This window comes from Gopherus evgoodei, chromosome 16 (assembly GCF_007399415.2).
Source record: "Gopherus evgoodei ecotype Sinaloan lineage chromosome 16, rGopEvg1_v1.p, whole genome shotgun sequence".
Taxonomy (NCBI): domain Eukaryota; kingdom Metazoa; phylum Chordata; order Testudines; family Testudinidae; genus Gopherus; species Gopherus evgoodei.
The window spans coordinates 13,134,828-13,158,539 of record NC_044337.1 but is presented as its reverse complement, the minus strand read 5'-3'; the positions used below and the strand labels follow the sequence as shown (position 1 = coordinate 13,158,539).

The 23,712-nt window shown below is 45.8% G+C and overlaps 1 protein-coding gene across 6 annotated transcripts; it reads right to left on the bottom strand.

Annotated features, from left to right (window-relative positions):
• Positions 1-232: 232 nt before the first annotated feature.
• GOLGA2 (golgin A2) lies at positions 233-22,448 on the bottom strand. 6 transcript variants are annotated; one of them, XM_030535391.1, is made up of 28 exons: positions 22,341-22,448; positions 21,148-21,270; positions 20,697-20,777; positions 16,247-16,381; positions 15,555-15,598; positions 15,331-15,394; positions 14,757-14,816; positions 14,238-14,318; positions 12,385-12,423; positions 11,211-11,273; positions 10,847-10,940; positions 10,083-10,189; positions 9,451-9,509; positions 9,097-9,238; positions 8,303-8,392; positions 8,034-8,141; positions 7,839-7,926; positions 6,915-7,261; positions 5,842-5,955; positions 5,166-5,390; positions 4,824-4,923; positions 4,645-4,733; positions 3,618-3,771; positions 3,384-3,451; positions 2,671-2,773; positions 2,227-2,333; positions 1,471-1,642; positions 233-1,353 (listed from the first exon to the last, which is right to left on the bottom strand). In XM_030535391.1, exons 1-28 carry the CDS (start codon positions 22,386-22,388, stop codon positions 1,109-1,111), a joined length of 3,150 nt encoding a protein of 1,049 aa, XP_030391251.1. In that variant the 5' UTR covers positions 22,389-22,448; the 3' UTR covers positions 233-1,108. The 6 variants fall into 6 exon arrangements, with proteins under 6 accessions (XP_030391251.1, XP_030391252.1, XP_030391254.1 ...); XM_030535392.1 differs by having other exon boundaries at positions 6,915-7,258; XM_030535394.1 differs by lacking the exon at positions 14,238-14,318.
• Between the last annotated feature and the right edge of the window lie 1,264 nt (positions 22,449-23,712).

Here is a 23,712-nt window from a genome sequence, read left to right as displayed (position 1 = left end):
ATTCTTTCAGCACAAACATTCAACTCAAATGCGTGTCACCTTGTTTTCACCTCAGTCAGTTCTGCAACTTTGAAGCATTTCCAGGTGAAGAGCTCCATCTCTTGCATGCGAGTCTGGAATTACCGGGAGCAGACTAAGGTCAGCCCAGGTGGTCCCTAAAGCACTCAGTTAATGGAAGCCTTGTCCGTGTGGAAATGTAGGGAGAAAAAGGAATCCAAGAGATGGGGAACTAGAATCTCAGAGTCCAGAAATTCAAAACAAAGCACGTTTATTAAGTGATTTGCTTTTACTTATTTCTCCCTTTTTTATATAAATAAAACTTTCAGACAAACAAGGTGAAACATCATCCTTCAAAGTGCAGTTACATTTCCACCCCACCCTCAACCAACCACGTAAAGCTTATGCCAAGTAACCAAGCATCTGTCCCAAGAGGACTCAGAAGGCAACCGCTGGCCACTTCCCTCCTATCTAATGTGAATAAAAGTTTCTGTAGTGCTGCCTGGTCAGGCAAGAAGCCTGTGTCTTTTGGCTGTCTGGGACTAACAAGACTGGTTTCAGATACAGTGCAGGAGACAGGCTGTAGAGAAAAATGGGAGGTTTAAGATACATGGTGGGAAACACACAAATAATCACTCAGAATCCAATGAGTTTGTTGCCAGAATAAGTTACTTTAGGAGCCTTTTGGAAGGAGATGGGCAGATAGCAATCATGGTTTGTGCAACAGACACAAGCCGATCACTGCCGAGAAGCTGGCTGCCAGCAGCTGAGTCCTGTCAAGAGAGCTAGGAAATAAGTGTTCAAGTTACTCTGCCAGAGGTCATGAAGTCCCGCCACTTTCATGTGGGCCAGCAAAGGCAACACTACCGACTGCCTCACATGATTACTTCAAGTCAGAGTCTGTACTCAGAGTGCACCAAGTAACAGGAGAAGAGAGAACAAGGAGAGATGAGGAGGTCTGGTGCTTGAGTTCTGTCTGGTGCAATCCCTCTTTCCCCACAAAGAGGAAATCTGTCCAGACTGTCTGGACAGAGATACAGGGTGAGTTTAAGCAGTTTGGGTACTTAATAGGCTCACAGAAAATTGCTGCAAGCCATGTTTCTCATGCCATTTAAATCACCATGATCTTGACCTCATCGTTCTCATCGGCACGATAGAAGAAAGGAATGCAGGGGTTTTCCAACAGGGACCCCACCCTCTCCTGAGGGTTCTGGATTTCTCTCAGAAGTTGCATGATTTGCTTAGCAGTGGGATCCTCTGGACTGGGCTCGGGGCCTTTGCTAAGACTAGATACATGGGACTGAAGAACTGCAGCCTCCTGTTCTGGCTCATCTGCTAAACTCACCTCTCGCAGTCCTGTGGAGAACAAAAAGACAAGGCAGGTTACTATTCCCATCCCAACACAAGTAGTCTGGTTCCCTGTTAGCCAGCAGGAGTTGCTGCTAGCACTTTGCTGCACAGGATATTGCTCACCTTCTCCATCGGCAGCATTCAGTTCAACGCGGCTCTCAACTGCAATGGCACTTCCACTTTCTTGACTTACTAGCATGTCTGAGTTCTGAGCAGCTGCCAAATACTTGCTGTACCATTCATTCCTCTCCCCAACCAGACGCATCACCAACTCCTGGAGCTCCAATAACTTCATCTGTAGCAAGTTAGCAAATAAAACAAAACCCATGAAACATACATGTCCTCCCTGTGGCCACAGACAGTACGTACGACTTGCTCTACCACACTGGCCCCCCTCGCCCAGACAGTTGGCCAGTATTTCCAGGTCAACCGCACTCAGTTGCAAGCACACTAGACCACACCCTGAATGGCAGGTGCCAAGTCTGCAGAGGGCAGTTTCCCCATCAGAATTCCAAGTTGCTTCTTGCAGTTGGTAGGTCTGCACCTCACTGGGCAGGTCACTCATCCTGACAGACACACACAGTCCTGGTTTCAGGCATTTTGGAAATGAGTTTGCTGTACTGTACATCACAAAACCAGCAGTGAATCTGGCACAAGGAGATAATCTTCTCAGGAGAGACCAACAGCTGAACAGCAGCTAGTACTACAGATCTGAATTCAGAAAACTGGCAGTTTTACGGAAAAGTTTGTATTGTTTATGTCCTTTTGATGCCTGCCACTCATCTGCTGAGATCAGCTTTCGCACATACACATTCCGCTTGTGCTTCCTGGCCTCTTATCCAGGGTGCGAGTACTATTTCGATAGGACGGATCCCTTACCTTCATCTCTTCCTTATCCTGGGCCAGCCGGCTGATATACTCCTCTTTCTCCCGGTGCCGCTGTTTTAGGATAGCCCTCTGACTCTGGTACAATGCAATATACTCCCCTGGAACACAGCAGAAAAGCATAAGGCAGAGACAATGCACTGAGGGGTTACAATATTATAAAGCTCTCTCTGCTTGAACTTTACATCAGTGGGTAAATGAACTATGGGGCTTTAGAATCCAGTTGACAGCCAATCTGGACACCAGACTGGAAGTCTCTTACCCAGCAGGGTAATTTTAGGGCACCTGAAGGCCTGGCAATAGAAATCCAGTTGATGGCTGAATAGTCAGGCTCCATTAGCAGTTAGACAGGCACCCACAGTTTCAACTCACTGAGAAATAACACCCTGGGGACTCTGAAGAGGTTGTCTAGCTTGCTTTCATGCTGGTTAATCTTACCAATTGTGTCTGTTTCACCAGACAGCTGTATGCAGCGATGCTCCAGCTCTTCCACTCGGTCCTTCAGGTCAGCCTTCTCATGCATCAGGTCTGTGAAGCGGGACTGAACACATAACCAGCATCAGCCTTCTGAACAACTACACTTGTACAGAGAACACATAAGGACAATCCCCCGACTGAGCACCTTTCAGGTCAGTGTGAGCTTAGGAAACAATACTGTTCCTTCCTCCCAACTTGTCTCCTGTGGGAGAGCCTGGCTGATTTGCTGGATAAAGGAGGAGAAGGAAACACAGCTAGAGAGAGTGACACCACAGGGATAAGGAATCCTTTAAACTTCTCCCCACCATAACAGCACAGCTTCCCAGGCACTGAAAGCTTCAAGATTGCTAAGCCTCTAGCAGCAGTTTCTCACTTTTCTGCACTGGGGAGACTGGTATTGAGCATGCCCCACCACTATGTCGTCAAAAAAAGATCAAGGACCAATGCCAGCCCCCTACACCCATTCCCTTTGAGTTTAAACTATTGCAGGCCATGCTGAGCATCCCAAAGGCTAGATGCAGAAGTGATAAGCCATTCACAGGAAACCTGGGAAAGGAGGCAGTTGTGTCATAGAAACCAGACTTGCTATTTATTCCCTTGCGACAGTCTTGGTCTGCTATACTGTGGGGCCGGATGCCAGGCTCCAGAGCCCAGCTGGGGGTTCAGTTTCTCACCTGTAGTTTCTCCATGGCAGTTTTTAAAGCCTCATGAACCTCCACTGGGACAGTGTCTGTGGTGTAACCTGGAAAGGACATGTAGATTCAGTGTGTACGGTTTGTGGAAGAGCAATAAAACTGCAAGTCAGATTGATATTGGGAGAGGCAAATGCATGCACTTGCACACACACCCACTCCATGTGGCCCTTTCTGGTGCACTCCCCCTCCTATACAAACAGTGCAGAGCTTTACCTCCACCCGATGTGACATTATGTTGCTGCTCCTGCCTCAGAGCTGCGATTTGCTGCAGGAGACCTCTACATTGTCGTTTCTGCTCCACCAGCTGCTGTCTCATCTCCTCTCGCTCTTTCTCCACTTGGGACATGGCAGATGTCAAGAAAGTGACCTAAAAGGCAATTTCAGATGAAAAGCACTGAAGTGTTTTTCATCTATGGAGGTCTACTACCCAATCAACTCCCAGTATCCCTGTGAGGTAGGTAAGGATTATCCCTATTTTACAGATGGGTGAGTCAGCTACAGTGAGTCAGCATTCTAGCTGGGATCAGAATTTGAGGGGACTTATTCCTAGTCCTCTGCATTAGACATTGCCCAGGGCCCTGTGTATTCCACAATTCTGCAGCTGCAGAGCTTACTGTGGAATTGATTGCTTACTGCAGAATGGGGACACAAAGCCTCAGCTTTCATTTTAAAGAGTTATGATCTTGGCCCTCCCAGCTGTGAAGATCAAATCTGAAAAATGTAATGAGAGTAAACTGAAACAGGAAATAGCTCAAGATGTCTGACCTGTCCAATTCCCCTCAGTGGCTTAAATCTGAACCCCAAGATGACATGTGTACACTTTATAAATAAGTACCTAGTTTCACTAATGATCATTCTAGCAAAAATAGCCAGAAGATGCACCAATCCAATCCCAACCTGCCTCCCAAGCTAAGGGATATAGGATCAGAATAAGACAGGAGCTACTGAGCCGATTGGGTTATTTTCATATATTATTTTTTACCCTCCATTTTTCATTTAATGGAAGCTGCCAATAGATTCCAGTCTGCCACACCAGACTGCTGCAGAATCCTGGGTGCCTGCTGCAGTGCACATGGGGCTTTGACTATGCCTCTTACTGTGTGTGCACGCATGCTCATTGCATGGGCAGATAGCAATCATATGCACACAGCATCCCTGCTAGGGGCGTGTGACCTGCCCACTTTACAAGTACTTATGCATAATTGGAAGAAAGAAGCTTTGCTGCATACTATGGACTCACCATTTCTTCATGGCTTTCAAAATCCTCTGGGATCACGAGTGAAGATTTCACAGTTTCTTCTACCATCTTTTCATTCTCCACTCCATCTCCTATGAGACAAAGGAAATATACAAAGGAGCTGTAACACTAAATAGTCTAGGTGGAAGCTTGGGCTGGGCTAAAGACAAGACTGCTGTTACCTTCCACTCGGTGCAACACTCTATCATCCAACTCTGCTGCAAACTGACTGATCTGGGCCTGCAGCTCTCTGTTTTCTTTGGCTACAGCTGCCAGGCTTTCCTGTAAGAGAAGCAGGAAATCACTGGAGGGGCTGGATGGCTCCCACACACTTGAGACCTGCACCAGCTAAACTAGATTCCTAATATTTTCACCAGCAATAGAAAAATGGTATGTTTTGACCACAAGCCATTATCCTATCTGTAATGCAGGAAGCCCCGGCACCCACACAGGGTAATGCAGAAAGTACAACATATAGATAGAGTCCTGCCTACCATCCTTCAACACCTGCCTATCCTCATTACCTTGGTCTGCTGCAGCTCCTTCAGGTGCAACTCCGCTGTCACTTTGCCTTGCACTTCTTCATGCTGCAGACGGTCCATGAGCTGTGTCTGAAGCAAGTACTGTTTATGCAGCTCCTCCTTCTCGTTGGCCAGATGCTGGTACGCCACAGTATACTGTTGCAAGTGGCCATAGTACTGATCCCGCTGCTCCTGAAGGCTCTGGGCCTCCTGCGTTTTCAGTTCCACCTGACAAACAGAATGAGATCAACCCATCACTGAAAGCTCCAACTCTACATACACAGCTGAAGACTATCCCTAAGGTGGTACGTTCCCCTGCATATCCTCATCTTCACAGGTCATAAATCACACAGCACCACGCTCCTTTTCAGCATAGGAAACAAGGCAGCTTCTGACTCTCCTGTAGACTGTGGCAGTTGGCACCAGATCTTTTCTTACTCCAGTTAGAAGACAACTGTCAGTATCACCCCTTGAATGAGCCAGAAGCGGGTGCTTCACCCTACTAAACTCTGACTGGCACAAAATGCCAGACATCCACAGTAGGGTGCAGACAAGGTACATGGTGAAGACTGGCTCCCAGATTGTTCATTTTCACAGCAATTTCCATCTTTACATCAAAGCCTATCCTATTTCAGAACCTAGTACGTTATCACCCTGCTGCTGTACCGCAGTGCATTACCGTCTCTGTGAGCTCAGCCAGCTTTTCCTGTAGCTGCCCAATCTTCTTGGCCAATTCCTTCTTCACATGCAGCTCCGACTGCAGGGCGCTTGTCACCTCCATGTTCTCATTTGTCTGAAATGATGCAGAGCCACCATATCAGAAAACTACCCTAAATCAAGCACCATAAATGTACATAGCACTTTTCAAACCAAGTCAACAGGCCGTACTCAGTGCTAGCATAACATCGTGCAATTCCTCTTGAAATGGATGGGTATTGCAATCCTGGCGTGTAAATAGCTGCGTTTGGCCCAAAGTCCCTGCCCTTAACTGTCATTCTAATTCAGACAGAGGAACACAAAACAGGGATAAGAGCTTGAGCAAGACAGCGAGGGGACAATAGCATAAGGATCAAAACAGGGAAGGTGCCAGAGAGAAAAGGGTTTTGGCATACAGCACAGCCTCGGCATAAAAAAAAAGAAGAGGCAGAGTGAAGAGGGTCAGGAGACAAAAGGAGGAGTTCAGAGAGGACTGAAGAGAGCAGGTAGCTAGAGGGAGAATGCAAGGACAAGAGGGCAAAGACACAGGGAGAAAGACTGCACAGAGCCCTGAAGAGGACGCTGGGGAGCTTTATGCTGCAATGAAAGGCACAAAGCCAGCAACAGGATGCAGGGGCAGGAGGTATAATACTGACAGCAGTGAAAGAGGCAAAAGAAGTTTGGAAGAACCTCCTCATGGGTGACAGGCATGCAAATATGGGGACAGACAACAGGGCCCTCAAGGACAAAGAGCCAGGAGAAATGCCCAAGGCAGAGAAAAGCAGTCAAGTTGAGGGTGGAGGACACAAGGGAAGGAAAGAAGAAAACCCCGTTGAGACAAGCAGAGATATCGGGTAATCCCACAGCAGTTCATTAGGGAGTTGGAGAAACTGCACAGTTCCACCACACCAAGGTCTAATGCTAGAGCTGTCACAATCAAAGCACCAGCGGGCAAGGCCAGGACAATGCTTCGGCCCAGAGGTTAGCGTCGCCGGTCATGCTGCACTATGATTGTACCCTGGAGTTCAAAGGACTGCATGCCCGGGAGAGACGTACCAGTTTGACAAAGCCATTCTGCAGCTCAGCCAGCTGCTCCTTCAGCTCCCGGTTTTGGCTGAGAGCCCGGCTGATGGTGGCCTTGTCGCTCTGCATGTTTTCCAGGATCTGCTGTCTGTCCACAGACTCCTCGCTATAGCGCTGCACAATCTTCTCGAGCTCCTGCAGCCGCTCCTCCTGCTCCTGGTTGAGGTGGCTCAGCTGCTCGTTATCCCGCACCTGGGCCTGGTACTGCCCATGAAGTTCCTCCTTCTCTTGTTGCAGCCGCTGGACCTCTTGTTGCAGGTTCAGCTCAGCTTCCGTTGGCCCTTCTGACAGGGCAGGCTCACTGTCATTAGGCTTAGCTGCTGAGAAAATGGAGTTACAATCAGCTGGGTTGGAGGGTTGCACCATTCACAATAGGTTAGAGGTACAGAACCCTTTAATGTGAATAGGCCTTTCCTCAGCCAACACAACAATCAACCCCTCTATCTAAGGGCGTGTCACTGACAGCACTATCCAACCCTCCCTCTGGGAGCAGATGGTTCCTAGGAAGAGACAAATGAGAGGAGAAAGACGACAGCTTGCTGCTATGTGCTGTTAGCTCCCTTTTAGTTCCCCACTAAGAAGCTTTTCTCCACCCGGCTTGGTGTTAGGACAGCACAGATGAACCAGAGTTCTTTTTCCTCTTCACTGGACCAAAGGAGCTGGAGGTTTGGTCAGGTGGATAAGAACAGTCAGACAGGGCTGGGTGATGGTTTGAAAGGTCTTGTTTGACAGGCACTAGGCCGGTAAGTTTCTCACTAATCCTTCCTAGCTGTCCTTATGGTTTGGGGATATCAAACCTACTGCCCCTTCTCTGTACTGCAGTTCTACATAATGGGCATGTGAAGCCTTGCTTTAGCCTGCTGGCGCTCCACAATGCTAAGCTCTGATTGAGCCTACCTGATCTGCTTAGCATCTCAGCAACACTGGCTTCCAGCTCCTGAATCTGGGACACATTCTTCTCCTTTTCCTCCATCAGCGTATGGACCTTTATGGTGCCAGAACGGGAGGAGTCAAACCAGTAGAGTCAGCCTCCCTAGCGTCAGTAACAATAATGCCTCCACATACACCAGAGAAGATGCCGCGTTTTTTTACCTGCTCAGAGAGCTGCTGTACCCGCTGCTGCCAGATACTGCCCTCCTCCTTCAGCTTCTCTACGTACTGATCCCTTTCAACCTGGAGCTGGCGAAGCGACTCTGACAGCTGCTCAGGACGACAGAGGAAACTGGAGCATTATTGCTCAAAGAGTACAGCTAGAGGAGACCAGTATTAGTGCAGAGTCTCGCATTCTTTTGCCCTGCCAGACAAGTTTCCCTACAAAAGCTGCAATATGGATCCTCAGCATATTCCATATGCTCTCTTACCTGAGTAATCTGTGTTTCCAGGTTTGCCCGCTCTTCCAATGCCAACTGCAACTGCTGGTTTGCATCCAGAATCCCTGACTGACTTGAAAACTGCCAGGAAAATCAAAGAAGTTATGGAAAATGCCTGCATTCCTTGTTTTCTTCTATACCTCTTCCCTTTGATTGCAACTTGTGACATGATCCATGTGGTAATTTCTATGGTTCTGTAAATTTCTCTTTGTTCTAGTTCAACACAAGTTTATATTAAAAAAGTATGGGTTGAGATGAGTGGCTGTTTAGAAACAGGCTGACATGGGGGTTCTGCCCTATACAACAGATCTATCTACTGTATGAAGGAGATAGCAGCTGCTAGTATCTTATGGGGGCAGCTCCTCTTTCCCACATCTCTGAAAGATAAACATCAGTCAAACAATCCAATCCAAAAATAACCGAATGATGTTCTCTGGCCAATGTTACACTGGATGTCAGACTATATGATTGAATGGCCCCTTCTGGTCTTAAAAAAAAAAACAAAAAAAAACTGAAAGAGAGACACTAGTCCAATCCTTGGGATGTCATGGTGTCTATGGTCCACTACTCCAAACTCCTCAGAGAACAGGCTCCCATTCTCCATAAACCTTGACGAAGACCTCTTCATTCGGAAGTTGTCTCTGTGAAGCACTGTATGCTGTTTGGTAAATGGTAGTGAGTAAAAGCCACCCAGTGGTCAATTCTCCTTTGACCTACGATCCCCTTTCCCACCTTCAGAGCAAGGCCTTATCCTTATAGCCACCTCCCAATAACATTGCAATCACCTGCTGAATCATCAGCTCAGCCATTTCCAGTTTCTTATGCAAATCCTCCAAATCCAGTTTCATGGCTGAGTTCTCAGAGACCAGGGAGTGAAGCTTCTCCGACAGTTCTGAGTTCTGCTGCTTGAGTTCCTCACTGCCTTTGCTGAGAGACAGAAAGAAATTAGCAATAATCCTTACTTTTGCCCCTGGTTCTTTGTTATTCATGAGGTAGATTTACAATCTGGTCCTTTCTGGTGGTTGGAAGGAAAACAGGCTGTGCACTGGAAGAGACCCCTTGTATTCTGGGCATGAGAAGGCAGCTCTCACAGTGTTCAACATTACTGGACCTGCAGTAACATACAGAGTAGGACTGACCTTTGTTTGTACAGATCCAGTTTCAGGCTGTCTCGCTCCTTCACTACCTCTCTATTATGCTAGAGAAAGAGGAAAACATACACAAATCAATCCCTGACTCTAACCAACAAGGAAAGCTTCAAACTAACTATTCTCAGCCGTCTACAGATCAGCTAATGTGGAACTAAGAAGGTCAAGAACTTGAATTCACAGCACTATTATGGCTGGAACCTCAGAATGGATTTGCCTGGAACCTCGTATCAGGCTACAGCCAGCCAGCACTGGAGCTAAGCCTATCTGGTCAGTCTTTTCAAACTGACACCAGGAACTAGCCATGAGGTTGTGTTGCAAAGGTCTGGATTAGCACCAATACTAAAGTGTCTCTTTGATGGAGAAGCTCCTGGGCTTTCATTGTTTGGATTTGGCAAGACAGATGAAGCGAGGTGCCAGATCTGAGGACAGAAGTTTTGACCAAAGATTAGTGGCTGCAAAAAGTGAAAAAAAGTCTGCCTTGATCATGAAGGGTACAGAACTTTGTTTACAGGGCTTGTGGCTCCCTCTTCTCGAAGATGGGACCATTAAGCATGCAGCAGTTTAGTGAAAGATACACCAGAAAGAGCACAACTGTTAAAGTGTAAATGGGGGTAACTTACTTTCTCCAACTGTTTCTGCTGCGTAGAGATGGAGGACAGAGTGCGTTCAAGCTCAGATACCCTCTGGCGAGATGACTGCAACCGTGCAGCAAGATCTTCAGCTTCTCCTGAACAAGTCAAAACAGATTCAAGTGGGGCTAGGCTGCAAACAGTTTTACAGAACTACACTTTCTACTCAGCCCACAAATTCTTAAACTCTCCCCCACTTTAAGGAAGGTAGCATGGTGCAGCGGATAGAGGTCTGGAAGTCAACAGAGCTGGGTTCTAGTGTGGCTCTGCCACTGACTTCCGTGTGACCGTGGGCAAGTTAACCTCTCTGTGCCTCAGCTTCCTCATCTGTGAAATGGAGATGATACCCCCTTTGTCTGCAGATGAAAAAGCACTGGGTGCTTATTTATCACTTTTATAATACAGAAAATTGCTGGAGTTCAGCTGAGAATGAAAACTTATCTTACCGTGACAGCTGTGGTGTTCAGCTGAAAAGCAGCCAACAGGACAGTAAGAAAGTAACAGCCTGGATAATCACCAGTATCTAACAGTCATAACAGGGTTTTAGCAACATACAAAAGAACCTTGATTCTTCTGGAATCAATTAGGTCTGATTTGGGGGATAGCTTAGATGATAGAAAAAATAATTGTGCCAAGTATTTATCATTAAGAAGTCACTGAGTCTTATGGGCAGCCTGCCAGTGCATACAGTGCCCATGACTCAAGATCCTTGGTTTGTTCCAACAACCTCAGTTGAATACTCAAAGTCGATATACCTGATTTCTGCCGGGCAGCTTGTTGTGTATGTGCTAGTGCTGTCTGCAATTCAGATTTCTCAGAGACTAGGATTCCAATAGTCTGGATATGAACCTTTGGGAAAAGAAAACAGCAGCTCAGTGTGGGACTCCTGTGCTTGGAACTACATCTCCGCAGTAGTCACAAAAATATAATTCACTAAAGGCAGAAAGATTAACATAAATCCATAGGATGAGTCTACAGTCTGGCTGACCAAATGCCTTTCCTGAATAGCTGGATGAATAGATGGATTTCAGAAGGAAGAAGAACATCCCAGCGTTAGGAAGTCCAGAAAAAGGCAAGTGAAGACCAGATGATATGACTGAAATGGAAAAGTTCTCTTACCTGTAGCTGTTCCCTCAATGCTCCTTGTTCCTTGGCAAACTTCTGTTCAAACCCCTTCTTTTCCTGTGTATAGAAACCATGCACATTAAAACACAAAAAACCTTCTTTTTTTTTCCAAAAAAGATGTTTTTTTAAAAATACAATTGTAACCTAGGTTTCTTGTGGTAATAATAATAACCAATTGACACAAAGAATTTTAAACACCTAATTTGCAGTTCACCATTTAAACTCTGTATTTATGTTTTGCACTTTGCTCGGCATGAGCAATGAAAATAGATTAGGCTCTTTTACTTTGAGGTTCTCACACAATAGCACAATCTTGCAGTTTTTGGACTGCAAATTACAGGGGAATGTTTAAATCTAAATATAACCACATCTGCTTAATTGAACTGAAAGTCAATAAAAATTCATTTTAACAGAAGGTTTTGTTCAAAAAAAAAAAAAAAAGAAAAAAAAAGGTCAAAGTACAAAAATCTCCATTTTGGGCCTAAACTACCTGACATTTCTAAGTAACAAGAACTTTAGTTATGAATGAAATGTGATCTTTTATTAATGTTGTTATCTTGGAAAAAGAATAATAAGGTGCAAGTTATAGACAGAGCATCAGTTACCAATGGAGGTTGGTAACTTTTAATATAAAAAGACACTTATTCAAGGTAAGGGTTGTATCTCCTTTAAAATATGTTAGCAGGGCGTTAGATTAGATGACCCTTGTGGTCTCTTCTAACCCTATGATTTTAGGATGATGATAACAGTAAGGAGAAACTTTACAATTTATTAAATGTTTTCATTTCAGAGTTTTTTAATCCCACTCAGCATTTGAGACAGTGGATTGGAAGAGACACTTTTCCTTTGGTTTTGCCAGTATGTCAGCTATGCCAGCTAATTAAGTTTGTCTGAGGAAAGCTATATGTAAGCATTCTAACTATGAGTTTGGGTTTTTTTTAGTAGTACTTGATGTTTTTTAAACCAAACTAGGATGGAGTGCAGAAGGATTTGCCAGTGCCCTCTATAACGTATATAATGCTATCTTCACACATTTTATCCAACTAAGGCTGGGTCACATATGTCTGTGCTACAGTACTCCACAAATATCCGCTCCTCTTGGGGAGAAGAGCATCTACTGAAGTACCTATCCTAATCCTAAAATAAGGGCTTATGGGAGGCATTTTACCTTCTCCAGCTGATTCATAGCCTCTTGGTTTTGCAGTTTCTGCAGAAGGAGCAAAATTGATGCATCAGTGCTAACAATCACTTTCTTACTGACAAGATCAGTAAATCTGTCTTCAATCTTAACCAAAGACATGGGACACATGGCTAGCTGTTGCAAACAGGAGTTCTGTTAAATCTTTTAGAAATTTTCTACAAAGACAGGATGTTTTAACTATTAAAACAATAGATTCTAGGGTCATGGCATGTGGCTCCTGAGAAGTGTATCAGCCAGCTCAGTTTATGTTCTTTAGTCTTCAAAAGAACATCCCCGTTCCACACTAGAATTGCTTATTATATTTGATCGCAATACCATCCCTGTTAAATTCACATCCTACGTTTTAAGGTGTTTATTATTGTAGTGCTTGATGTTATATCACATTAATGATACATAAGAATCCTATAAAGAGAACCACCTTCTTTCCTCTCTTCCCTCAGATATGTTTTTAGACACTACACTGACATTATGTTAAAGCCCTGAGCCTGCATAAAGAGACTTTTATACCATGTGGAGCCCCATTTAAGTCAGCATGGCTCTGCTAGTGCACAGGAATCCCCTGTCCATGTGGATCAGATGGGAGGACTAAGGACAAAATGTGGAGAAAGTGCTAGCATATACACAATACTGTCCCAACCTGTTCTAATCTCACTGGAGAAGTGGTTGGAGGTTTAATGAGAAAAACAGTGCTAGTTTCTGGGGGGTGGGGTGGGGGTGCAAGGCATGGAGACAAAGTGATCAGAGATTCTATACCACGCTATACGAGCAGCCACTGTGATATGTTCAGCAATGTTCCTATTTGCTATCAATAGCTAGCTACTGTCTTTTCTACAGGAGTTACAGACATCAACTTTGGCTAAGCTGTTTATCTAATCCTACTCAAGATGCATTTTAGGAAGGTGATTGTGTGCGGAAGGAGAATATATTGGAGGCTTTGATCCTAACAGAACCAGTGGACAAGTGCAAACCCGGGAATACAGCATAGGCCTTGTGTAATTCCAGGCAAGAGACCACTTCATATGCCTGTGTGGAAGCAGGCAAACAGCGAGAGTCGCTGGTGGGCACTGCTCTGATAACAGGTGGAAATTGCCGCCCAGCCTCAATACTACAAGAGAAAAAGGGATACAAGGGGAAAAACAATGCAGCAAAACAAAAGGGGCCGTGGGATGCACTGAGGAGAGCCCTAAACTGCAGGGAGGAAAGTGGGGGGGAATGAAACAAGGAGAAAAGTATTTCAAACCAAGCAGGTTCTTTTCAGACTGAAACCAATCCTTTGCAGTTGTGTTTCTTGCTGTGTTAAAGCAACAGACTGAAAAGCAGCAGCAACATCCATGCAGGCTATAGGACAAAGTGGTTCATTCAAAGTGCCACAGATGCAGAGATGATCAGACACCAGTTCCTATGCTCACTCCTAGCTCCATTACTCCCACTCTGCAGACAAAGTTGGAACAGCAAGATCAACTGGAGAAAACACAGATTTTAATGTTGCTGCCACTGAGCCTGCTCCTACTGAATTCAGTGGATGCTGATCTGTCCCAGGATTAGTTGCTAATCACCCATGGCAAAGTACGGTTACCTAAAACCCCATGACTATATTTCATATGGCTCAGACAAGCCAATAAATTCAGGAGTCATCTTTTAATTTGACTTTTTACCCTCTGAATGGGAACATCCATAAAATCCACTTGGTTCTCCATACAATGCTGTGAGAACAGCTTCCCTTGTGGCACTGTAAAAGAACCCATAATTTTGCAGACACCCAGAGAGCATGGAGAAGCAGCAAGGACAATGTCAAACTGGTTGGCTGGATTGTTTCTTACCAATTCCTCTAGTTTTGTACTGAGCTGTTTGTTAGTTAGATTGCTGGAATCTAGGGCTACTGCCAGCTCCTGGTAACGTGTCTGATGGGCGCATGCAGACAGGAGGAGGAGAAGGAAGAGGGCAGAGAAGAAGGGGAAAAAAGGCAATTATTAGGACAGAAAATAAATGAGTATCACAATTTTGATCTAGTTTGAGTCCCCAAAAAACATTTCACTTTTAACAAGTATATGCTAGATGGCAAGATGTTGTATCCATTCCAATAAAGACCTCACTCCCATTTAAAGACATTAACTGGGAGTAGTGGCTGCACTCAGGATGGGTCCTTAATAGCTCCAGCATCCAAAGGTGGAGCTGCCACCGATGCTTGGCTCCAAATGTTGGGCATAGCTTCACTGTTAGGGTTATTAACCACACTGCTTTACTGAGAAGATTCAATACAGCAATCACTGAGGGTCCCATTGGGTGATCAACAGTGATATTATCTAAGTGAATGTTGGAATCAGAAACTGAGTTCTTACCTCCATCTCCTTCATATTTGTGGAAGAGACAGCACTTTCGCCATTCACATAGGATGTGGACTACAAGAAAAAGTCAGGAAGAGTAACTGAATTGAATATTCCAAGGGCACAAGCTCAATATAAAACAGGAGGGGCGTGTACAAACATACCCCCAACAGCACAATACTCATCTAGTGCCTTTCACTGTAAGTTTATCAAGGCACCATACAAAGGTCGGTACATAATGTGATCATACATACTGGTCTGGTCTGTTGACCTCTGCCCAGAGCATCTACAGAAATGGTCTTAGGGAAAAATATACAGACTACGTATCACAGATTTACTGCCTCTGAATTGAGAGAGCATGTTTCCATGAACACATGCTGTCCTCCAATTCCCACTCTGGTTTTCTTCCCACCGACTGAATTTCACATTCCTAAAACAATGGTTTCTGCTTTTCAGTGTTCAAATGTCTTATTGTTTAGTGGGCTGGCTGCAAAGAACTCTGGGATTAAAGAGAATATTACTGTACTGGCTACTTACCTCCTCCCCCTCCCCTAGCTTAAGTTTTAAAAAAAATGGAATTAAATGGTACCTGTGACACCAAGCCATTGAGCTGCTCTGACAACTGGCGGAGACTCTCTGTCGATGAGAGAGACCTGAGAACGGAGAAAGACAATGCATTCCTTTAGGAGCGGGTCCATTCATGGAACTGCCCAGGCCTGGACAGCACTGAGGGTAATTTCTACAAGCAAAGTTAACTTACTGGCCTCTTTAGGACCCTGTTACAAGCACTTTTTATTAAACAAAGACACTCACCTATCTTCATCCAAAGCATTTTTAGGATCATCGGCATCTAGTATCTGTGACGTAAAAACACAAGAATCACATGACTATACCAGAGGGAAAAAAGAGAGAGGGAGAGACACACAGACACACACGACTCAGAAACACTCAAACACACCCTAGGACTCTTGATTACATAGCATGTGTCATTACCACAGTCCGTCCAAAGGGGAACTTAACACTGAAAGCACAACCCAAGGCAGGCCTACACTGTGGATAATTTTTGCTAATTTTGGGACTCCTCATGTCACAAGTTGAAAGGCCTTATGTAGTATTTACCAGATGAATATTACAGTAGGTCAGTCAAAGCCTTGAACAGTTCCTCAATATCACAAACTATTTGCCTTGTTGGAAAGGTTCAATTTAATTCTTAAACATTTTGTAAAGAAAAGAAGGTTATTCTAGTTGGAGGAGACCCTTCTTTTCCTGAGGATGGTCCCTGGGGGAGAGGAAGGGAAATAACCAACACAGGATGGATGGGCATGTAAATCCTGAAGCTCTTTACATGGTGTGAAACTCATTTTGCTCACAGCTGGACCAAGACTTAATGGAGGGGAGAGAATTACACACTTGTTTGGAAAACGTTCTAGTCAAACATTTCAGCTTAGCATCAGACCGGCATCATCAGTGCACTGGTGGTATTCAGGATGCAAATGCTCACAAACCTGTGACAGCGGTATGCTACCAGGACCAGGCATGACAGAGCCACAGCTAGGTAGGCTGTTGCTGTTAGGTAACACGGGGACATCAGCAGCAAGCTGTTCAGCATTATGAGCGGAAACATCACTGTCAAAGTATGCCTGTCACAAAATATAGCACAAGGATTACAATCTACATGCAGGAGGAAGGGACACAAACAAACATGTGAATACAATAGCCATGTGATCTCCATGCACAAAACATGCCAAGTGAGCACTGTGGTCAACTACAGACGTGTTTTGGCAAAAAACCTGTGTTCTCCTCAGAGCAAACCAGGTCAGTCCATCAACCTGTTTTTCTTCACTGAATAATAAACACTGTCGTCTATTGTCCCAGTCTCCAGCTTGGATGCGGGGACCTTATCCAGAATTAGTGTCTGGCAATCCAGCTCACTTCTTTAATAAGGGGCAGTCATTTTGCCAGACTGTAAACCTGCATGCAGAAATGTCACAGCTGCTACATTTACTACAAGGAAACTATAGAAGATTGAACAAGGGCAATGCCAGATCTACTGTCTCTGCTTTGCAAAGCACCACGTTCAGACTATCTCTGGAGAGAACACTGGTCAACGAGTACAAATGGAGATGGAACAGAATGGGTTAGTGACCACTCAAGAACTGGATTAGTTTGACTCAAGCGTTAATCCCCCACATCCTTTCCTGAAATTTGTGGAATGCTCTCAACTGAAGAGTTTGACACTAAGGGTACAGCTACACTACAAGGTGACTACAATGGCCCAGCTGCAGCTGTGCTGCCGTAGCACACCAGTGTAGACACTTACTACAGTGACAGAAGGGGGTTTTCCACTGCTACTGTAAATCCACCCACTCAAGAGGCAGTAGCTAGGTTGATGGAAGAAAGAATCCATTGACTTAGTGGTGTCTACACCACGGCTTAGGTCAGCTTAACTACATCTCTGAGAGGTGAGAATTTTTCGCACCCCTGAGCAATGCGGTTAGGTCGATCTAAGTTTTAGGTGTAGACCAGGCCTAAGAGGGCATTATAAATCAAAAGACCAAACTCAGCCCTGGTGTTAGCAAATGCAACTCCTGTGGGAATCCAGAGAAGTGACACCTTCATATGCTAGAGCTGAGTTTGCCTTAAGTGGGGAAGAGGGTCAGGAAATGCATCTTTGTATCTCTGTACAGAAATAAGTTTGGTGTTTGTGGGAGAGGCATAATCTAACACCAACTACCCCTACCAAACTACAGAGCAACTGGAGAATCCCTCATATATCTATCTTCAACCCTGCAGGACAAGTAGTCCTGGAGAGCCACAAAGTCCCAGTGCAACATTCCAGCATTCTGTTGCAATGTGTGTCATTACATTGCCAAACTGCAATCAGTCATCATGTATAGAGGCTACAAAGCAAATGTCAGTGCAACCTCAAGACAAGCCTCACAAGCATTCTGTGGCTCTCTGCAACTCCATTTGATAGTTTCCTCTCTTTTTCCAGCACCTCCTTCCTGGCTGCTCAGACAGAAGATGAAACATTTCTCTCTTCCCTTCCCCCTTCATGACTGCTTGGAGGAGCAGAGAGGGATTCTGCTGCCTCCTGTTTCCTCCCTGATCAGAACTTCTCCCACATTCTACAAACACCAAGGTATAGGACATGGACTTGATGAAACTAACAAGATTACTGAGCTAGATGAATGGGGAAAGCCAATGCCAATTTTTTAGTCTTTTTAGCAGGATTGATTCATGTTGTCAGAGTTCAATATACATAATATTCCTACCAACACTTAATGTATCCCTCCACCTCACCAGTACTTCCAATCTGAGGTTATTTTGCCCTGATCTTGGTTTAGGAAATGATCAACACAGACTACAAAGTGGATAGAAAGAATCCCTTTCCACCCCAATGCAGTATTTGATTGTAATTGTATTTTTTAGTTTTTCAGGGTAGGACCAAGAGCTAATTTGCTGAGGGACGTGTTAAAAATACCAAAATACTCATTCCAAAAATTAAACTTGTGAAATTCTAATAACTCTCAATAAAAAGCTAGTAACTCCACCCAGACTCTCACACACTAGGATCCATTTGCTTTTTCTCAAGGGCTCCTGTTTTGTCAGCTTCTCTCCCTGCCACACAACCAGAAAGCTACAGTGGGTGAGGTAGGAGGGATTTGCCAGGCTGTGTTAAGACACCAATGACAGCATTAGCTCAGCTGCCAGCATTCAGCTTTTCTGCCTATTAGCATCAAGTGAGTATTCAGAGCAGCATTTTCCTGACTCAGGAGTTCTCTCAGCAAGACAATTAGGAACAAAAATTCTCTCTTTCATTATAGGCTACAGTTAAAGGCTAATTTTCAAGTTGCTCTTGAAGACTCTGGGCATAACAATCTACAGCCTCCAAGATGAAAATCGAAATAGCTGTGCAGACCAAAACCCCTCTCCATGCAAAGGAAGATAAAAGCAGCACTCAGGACCTCAAGACAAAAGAAAGAAAAAATGAGGGGTCCTTATGGCACCTTAGAGACTAACAAATGTATTTGGGCATTTTCCCCCTGTTGATATTCACCCCTTCTTGTCAACAGTTGGGAATGAGCCACATACAGCAACTCCTATCTTTTCATGGGCTGTATGTTTATACCTTCTTAATGGATTTTTCACTCCATGCAGCTGATGAAGTGGGTTCTAGCCCACAAAAGCTTATGCCCAAATAAATGTGTTAGTCTCTAAGGTGCCACAAGGACTCCTCGTTGTTTTTGTTGATACAGACTAACATGGCGACCCCTTTGAAACCTGTCACAAATGAAAGAGTAATTTCTCTGCTTTCACAACAGCACTAAAAGCCCAAGCATAGGTCTGGCCTACATTTGAAGACAGAACACCATGAATGCAACAGACAACTAGTTGCTTTCTCTAATATGCCCACCTATTAACCTTAAATTATACCCATGTTTAGTACATGGAAAATAGACCCCATACAAAAGGAAAACTCCAATCATAGTGTGCACAATCTGATGCTATCATGGCACATCCAATCCCACAGAGATGGGCCTTGCATAAATTTTCCTGTCATTCTCATACTTTCCCATAAACATACAAACAACATAGGTGCAAGAGCTTTCTATGTGCACTGTATATCTCTGAGGTCAGTTGCTTCATAATCATGCACAGAGAACTAGTGAAAAACTTATCTCATCTATCACAGCATGCAGGTTTCATTGCACAGAAGACATTTTAAGTCCCCCAGTAATTAACACAATTTCTATGGCTGGAACAAAACAAACAAACAAAAAAAAAAAAGATACTAGTATCATAATGGTTAATTTGGTGAGAAACTGAATTCAAAAAGTTAGAGCGGAGCCCTTTGCAGACACAATGCCATAAAGTTTAAAGTTAAACGGCTAATGAGGTTCTATGTTGAGTTTTCTGTTTTATCACAACTTTAACTTAAACTAAATGGAATTTTTGGTAATAAAATACATTGAAAATGAAAGGCTGTTATAAATTTGTTCTTGTACACTTGTCTCTTATTACAAGTTGAAATCTTCCTTTTACCCTTCATTCTCGGGAGCAGAGGGAATACAAAGATGCTACACCAGGGGTAGTAAATTATTTTTTGTCAACATCCAAATTTCTTGGTCAAGGTATAGTCAAGGTCCAGACTCCAGAGAAACATTTTTCACACCACGAGAATAATGATAAGAAGTAGTAAATAAAAAGATTTTGCAGTCTGTTCAAATGTGTCTGGCAGCCCGCACTCCACCTATTGACTTCCCTTGTGCTACAGCATGTAAACACTTAATATAAAATAGGTCTGACTTCCTTGCCTAGATATATTTAAAGCCATGTTACTTGCCAGACTACATCACATGCGCAAGTTTCATCACCTGTCACAAAATGAGTTGGTTGGAATAACTAGACAGCTTACTCAGGGCAACTGGCTGATTAAAGATAAGCAAGAACATGCCCTTCAGAGATGTGGTACTTATAAATAAAACAATGACATGCAAACAAGAAGATTATGGGCTAAAAAACTAACAAACCCAGCTTGTATTCCAGTTTAAACAATGGTTTTATGCCCCCATGCTATATCTCCCTGGAAACACACTGAGTGGGAAAAGGAACGGTGGGGTGCCTCTACAGTCAGTCAATTGCACACAACCTCACCCAAGATTCCTGACATAATCCCAAAGCAGCTGATCTTGCAGTCTTATCACAAGGGAAAGAAGTCCTTGGCACTTCTCACTTCACATTTTAAATTATGACACAAATCCAAGGAAAACATAACAGAACAAAAAGCACATTAAAAATAGCCAATGTTAATGATAACAGCAACAAAACTCAAGCAACTGACAACAAATGTCAGAATGAGGTTCCACCAAAAATCAAAGCCAGTTTGAAAAGACTCTGAAGCATGCAGTATGAACAGCAAGCTAGTCAGATGGATTCTGAACACTGCCTCACCTTCCTCTTGTCCAATGAGGGTATGGCTACCCCATTGGATCGATTAAGGTCTGACACCAGCACCTTCAGAATGTTCTGAATCTAAAGGAGGTGAAAGAAAAGGGGAAACAGAAATGGCTCAGAAAAGGACAGAGTGAGAATACTGATCAAAGGATTGCTGTAGCCAAAGGAATTCATGTTAACTATCTCTTTACCAAAACAAGTCTCAAAATATCAACACTGGCCATTTCCAGTATATGTTCACAGGGCCACATATTACCTGACCCCATCATGCAACATTAGGTAATTTTAGCTACTTTCTGTTCTAAACACTGGTACTATCAGTATATGAAATGTGCCCTCTCCTTCACATACTACACTGTCAAAATTCTCCTTCAGATGAAGAAAAACTGGCTGGCAGACAGGAGAAGGTGGCAATTAATTTGGAATAAGAAAAGAACAAGCTACTCACGTTCTCTGGAGACTTTCTGTCATCATTTGTTGGAGTCTCAGGTCTACTTCCATCTTTACTTTTTCTTTTCTTCTTGGCTGATGCTGTTGCTCCAGGGCTATTCTTCTGCTGATATTCCTTCAGCTGAGAAAAAGGAGTAAGAATAGACTTCCCCTGTGCTACAGCATGTAAACACTTGATATAAAATATGTCTGACTTGCCTAGACGTATTTAAAGGCATGCTACCTGCCAGACTATATCACATGTGCAGGAGTAAGAATCTGAAGTCCTAACACACAGATGTATCTCACTGTGACAGATCAGTGATAAGTTATGTTTGCACTTACTGCATCAATACAAGAGAACAAACCAATAGTGAACTCGGGCCATATTATAACCTAACAAGCCCTCCTGTGTCTGGGTTTCTGAACATAAGCTCTAAAACGAGATTCATCCTACAGGGTTTACAGTGAAGATGTCACTGCTGTTAGAAGAATACCTCTGAATTGTTATGCACACATGGGGCTCTTAAACAGGAGGGCCCCAAAGCATCTAGAGGAATCACTGAATCCTCTAAAGGTGTCAGCTCCTCTGGGCAGCCTGCGAATGAAGAGTCTGGGGGAACAATCCCCATGGCCAAGATCACACAAGGTCCTACCTTCTCACACCATCACAGAAACCAAATCTCTACAGGCAGGTTAGTCGGGCCCACCCACCTACAGACTTGTGAGCACCTGGAAGCTCGGAATGCTGCTGCAGTGACTCTGCCCGGGAGCTCGCGGGGGGGGGGGGCCTCACCTGCACTCGGGGCAGAGTGCGGGACGGGGGGCAGACCTGGGCTGTCCCTATAGGGCGGGGTGGGGAGTGTAGCCTCCCGTACAAGGCTAAAGGGCGGCCGCCACCGCCTCCTCCGGGAGCCCCTCCCGTACAGGCCTCTGGGGCCCTCGCTTCCCGACGGAAGCGGCGGGGGAACGCAAGGGGGATCCCTACGGGGCTGGGGCAGGCAGCAGCTCGGCCTCTCCCCGACCGAGCGGGGGGCACAGGCTGCAGCTCCAGGGTCGCTGGGGATCTGGGCCGCCTCCTCCCATGGCGCTGGGCCGGGGAGACCGGGCCTCTCCCACAGGCCTGCGGGGAAGGGATCGGGGCCGCCTTCCCGGCTCGGCCCCGGCTTTAGGGGAGGCCCGGCTCCGGCTCCGGCTCCCCGGGATCGTTACCTTCTTCTTGGCCGCGGCCAGTTTGATCTGCCTGCTGCCGTCCGCCATGTCCGAGCCGGGCCACGTCAGCCCGGCGGGGCTGGGGGGAGCCAGGGAGACTCCGCCCGCCCGCCCGGCCCCACGCTCGGCGGAGGGGAGGAGGCAGAGGGAGGCTGCGCCCGGCTGCGCGTGCCCCGGTAGGGCGGGCGCGCTCGTGCTCGCACCTCCGAGCACTGTGAGGCGAGGAGGCGCGCTCCCGCCTCGGCCTTCCAGTCAAGCGCTGTCCCGCCCCTGCCTCGGCCTCCCCCCAGTGTTTCCTCCGACCTAGACGTGCCCCCAGCTACACTGCCTCAGCATCCTCTCGTGTGCCTGCCCCACCTCTTCCCCGCACCATTGACACTGCTCCCCTTCCTCCCCCTCGGTGCTGTCCCCTGCCCTAGCACCCAGCCTGCCCCCACACACTGCTGCCCCACCACTACCCCCTCTGGCATTGCTACATCCCCCTCCGTGCTGTCCCCTGCCCTAGCACCCAGCCTGCCCCCACACACTGCTGCCCCACCACTACCCCCTCTGGCATTGCTACATCCCCCTCGGTGCTGTCCCCTGCCCTAGCACCCAGCCTGCCCCCACACACTGCTGCCCCACCACTACCCCCTCTGGCATTGCTACATCCCCCTCGGTGCTGTCCCCTGCCCTAGCACCCAGCCTGCCCCCACACACTGCTGCCCCACCACTACCCCCTCTGGCATTGCTACATCCCCCTCCCCTGGTGCTTCCCCCCGCCCCGCTATCCCCCTGCGATGCTGCCTTGCGCCACTGGCACCCACCCGCACCCCCATGTCACTCAACATTCCCTCCGTAATTGCCAGCATGGGTCCTGAAATGCACGTGGGACCGGAGCTTTGGGGCCTGTGTGGGCCGAAGGGCAGGGGTTTCTTCCCAGTGTGTGGTCTGAGCCTTAACTCCTGCTAACTGGGTTTCTGGCATTACAAATGGGTGAGAGGATGATGGTGTGTTATCTCCTCCATGCACAGACTGCTCTCCAGATACCAGCCACCCACTCTTTCCTTGAACCTTTGATTAGAAACCTAGCCAAGCATCCAAGGTTGTTTTCGGTAAGCCCCTAAGATTTCATCTTATTTTTCTCTTCAGGACCTCGTTTGCGCTAGAGAAGTTTGCAGTGGTTAGCACTGGTCCCTCTAGAAAGCCCGTAAAACGTCTTGCCGCATACATAAATGCATTCCCAAAGGGGTGCAGGCGATCATGCCACTGTGTGGCTTAAGTTTGCCTCCAGCAGAGCTAATTACTGTGTCAATTGGCACTGTGTTAATGTCAGTATGGACAGAGACTGCTACTGTAACATACCAATGGTGCAAATATCCTCCCAGCACTA

Excerpts from the sequence above, each read along its gene's own strand:
- GOLGA2 (XM_030535391.1), bottom strand. The coding sequence starts at position 22,388 with ATGGCGGACGGCAGCAGGCAGATCAAACTGGCCGCGGCCAAGAAGAAG. Across the intron at positions 5,956-6,914 it reads AGAATGGCTTTGTCAAACTG|ACAAATGAGAACATGGAGGT; the intron begins GTACGTCTCTCC and ends GCATCATTTCAG. Across the intron at positions 2,334-2,670 it reads TGGTGAAACAGACACAATTG|GGGAGTATATTGCATTGTAC; the intron begins GTAAGATTAACC and ends GCTGTGTTCCAG.